General features: G+C 54.6%; 1 protein-coding gene across 1 annotated transcript in view; it reads right to left on the minus strand.

Annotated features, from left to right (window-relative positions):
* Nucleotides 1-1,263, minus strand: part of LOC107302442 (F-actin-capping protein subunit beta) — a gene marked incomplete at its 5' end in the record, with an annotated part of 6,517 nt that extends 5,254 nt beyond the window's left edge. The window contains 2 exons of the mRNA XM_015831545.1: nt 42-158; nt 1,122-1,263. Of these exons, the coding sequence (XP_015687031.1) occupies nt 42-158; nt 1,122-1,263 (259 nt within the window). The remainder of the gene's footprint in view (nt 1-41; nt 159-1,121) is intronic.
* Nucleotides 1,264-3,093: the final 1,830 nt, after the last annotated feature.

A 3,093-nucleotide genomic window follows, 5' to 3' on the forward strand; every position in this document is an offset into this window, starting at 1 on the left:
CCTGCAGAGGCGGGAGAGAGGCTGGGGGGCCCTCCGGGTACCTGTCTGGTGAGGCTGCCGCCCAGGTTCATGGTGCCAGAGCCCGTCTTGTTCGTCTGCAGCCACAGCATCACCGTGGAGGTCAGCTTGTAGTGGGCAGTGCGGCCGCTGGACTTCTCCTGCAGGGGGGGGATGCTCGTGAGCGCACACACACACACACACACGACACACACACACACACGATCCTCCTTCGGAGGGGCTCAAGAGGCCAGCTCCTCTGCCAGGCTCCCCAAAGCACCCCTGCCCCCCACCAGGGCAGAGAGGGGGCAACTGGTACCCCTGCCCCCCTCCCTGTAGTAAGGAGTAAGGGAGAAGGGAGTAAGCAGACACAGGGGGAGGGGGTCCCTTCTAGTTCTGCAGCCTCCCTCTCTTTCCTTCCTTCCTTCCTCCCTTCCTTCCTCCCTCCCTCCATTCCTCCTTCCCTCCGTCTCCTTCCTCCCTCCCTTCGTCTCTCCTTCCTTCCTTCCTTCCTGTCTTCTTCCTCCCTCCTTGTCTCCTTCCTTCCTCCCTCCGTCTCCTTCCTTCCTTCCTTCATCTCCTTCCTTCCTTCCTCCCTTCATTCATTCCTCCTTCCCTGTCTCCTTCCTCCCTCCCTTCGTCTCTCCTTCCCTTCCTCCCTCCCTCCTTCCCTTGTCTCCTTCCTTCCTCCCTCCGTCTCCTTCCTTCCTTCCTTCATCTCCTTCCTCCCTCCCTCCCTCCATCTCCTTCCTTCCTCCCTTCCTTCATTCATTCCTCCTTCCCTCTGTCTCCTTCCTTCCTCCCTTCGTCTCTCCTTCCCTTCCTCCCTCCCTCCTTCCCTTGTCTCCTTCCTTCCTCCCTCCGTCTCCTTCCTTCCTTCCTTCCTTCCTCCCTCCTTCCCTTCCTGTCTCCTTCCTGTCTCCTTCCTTCCTTCCTGTCTCTTTCCTCCCTCCCTCTCTTCCTCCCTTCCTCCCTTTCATAAGGGGATGTTTTTGCAATATTTAATATGGGTCCTTTCCCCATATTAAGATAAGGGGGGTGCTGTTTTGGGGGGGGACATATAATTAAGTCCACCAGGCATCCCATCTGCCACCACGAGAGGGGGGGGGGAGACTGGGCTGTACCTGGACTTCTACCACGTGGATGGAGTCCCAGCAGCCTTTGATCTTCTTGGATCCGTCGCCAGCTTTCTTAATTAGAATCACCCCGGCAAATCCGTGATCCAGATCCCAGAGGTAAACCGAGGAAACACCCCCTTCGAAATACCTGCAGCCAAAAACAAAAGGCAGAGATTGATTCCCCCAGGACAGGATGAGGCAATTCCAGGAAGTGGGAAGCGGGAAGGGCAGGCAAGGCTAGACAAATGGCTGTCCAGTCTCTTCTTAAAAACTTCCAGTGTTGGAGCATCCACCACTTCTGGAGGCAGGTGGTTCCACTGGTTAATTGTTCTCACTGTCAGGAAGTTTCTCCTTAGTTCCAGGTTGCTTCTCTCCTTGATGAGTTTCCACCCGTTGCTTCTTGTCCTGCCTTCAGGTTTCTTTGGAGAATGGCTTGACTCCCTCTTCTTTGGGGCAGCCCCTGAGATACTGGGAGACTGCTATCCTGTCCCCCCTCATCCTTCTCTTCATTAAACCAGACAGACCCAATTCCAGCAACCGTTCTTCATATGTTTTAGCCTCCAGTCCCCTAATCATCTTTGTTGCTCTTCTCTGTACTCTTTCCAGAGTCTCAGCATCTTTTTTACATCGTGGTGACCAAAACTGGATGCAGTATTCCAAGTGTGGCCTTACTAAGGCCTTGTAAAGTGGTATTAACTCTTCACGTGATCTTGATTCTCTCCCTCTGTTCATGCAGCCCAGCACTGGGTTGGCTCTTTTGGCAGCTGCAGCACATGGCTGGGTCCTATTGAAGGGATATATTCAGAGCGGGCTTAAATGGGGCAGCGCCAACCGAGCCCCAGGCCTGCAGAGATGGGGACGGTTCTTTCACCCGCTTTGGGGGGGGTGGCACATGGTCTGTTCCCTCATCCTTGGTTTTTCTGTGACCCCCAGAAAGGGCTTCTCAGAGTGCACCAGACCCTCCTCCAGCCTCAGCAGGGCTGATCAAAGCTTGGACCTCCCACGTGAAATGGGCTTTCTCCCCTCGGAGCTTTTTGCCTGTCCAAAGCAACCAAGTTCGAATCCAGAACAAAACACACAGAACACCCGAAAGCGAATACGGGCAGTCGGTCAACCCTACCACGACTTACCTACAACCTGACCTCTACGACGGGCCCCTCGACTTACACCCACCACTGAGCCCCCAAATTTATGTCGTTAAGCGAGACATTTGTTCGGTCAGTTTTGCCCCGTTTTTACGACCTTTCTGCCCACCGTTGTTAAGTGGATCGCTTGCAGTGGATAAGCCGGTTGCCCGGTGCTTAAAGTGCGTCGGGCTTCCCTGTTGATTTTGCGGGTCAAAAGGTCGTCCGAGGGATCACGTGGCCCCGGGACCCAGCCAGCAACGGTTGTAAGTATGAGCCAGTGGCCAAGCAGCTGGATTCTGATCACGTGACTGGGGTCGTAAGTATGAAAAACGGTGCCAAGTCGCTTTTTTCAAGTGCCCTTGTAACTCTGAACAGTCACTAAGTGAACTGTTGTAAGTCAAGGACTGTCTACAGCTCTTCCCTCCAATTGTAATTTCACCAGCCGGCCAAGAGACGAAATCCCGATCGGGAGGAAAAGGGGGCGAGTATCACGAGACCCCCACGTTCCACGCCCAGCGACCCCCAACTTCTGCCTTCTAACCCTGAACGGCCAGGAACGAGCCCAAACGGGGGAGGAATTCTGATTTATTTTTTTTAACAGGCTTCCCATCAGAGGAGATTTTACATAAAGGCCTTTGTGGGTCTGTTTTACGAAGGGGCCGAACGGCCGGGCGAGACCGCAGAGGGGAAGGCCCGTGCCAGAACAAGCAAGCGCACACATGGAAACACTCGGCCGGCTTTTGTACCTCCACCGACTCAAATCTAGGATTAATATTATTGTAAATGTGAACATGCTGTTTCCACCTGGCCCAAGGCTGACGCTGGCCCTGGCCCCATGTTCCTGGGGAGGG

Source organism: Protobothrops mucrosquamatus, unplaced genomic scaffold (assembly GCF_001527695.2).
Source record: "Protobothrops mucrosquamatus isolate PMUCROS unplaced genomic scaffold, P.Mucros_1.0 scaffold_259, whole genome shotgun sequence".
Taxonomy (NCBI): domain Eukaryota; kingdom Metazoa; phylum Chordata; class Lepidosauria; order Squamata; family Viperidae; genus Protobothrops; species Protobothrops mucrosquamatus.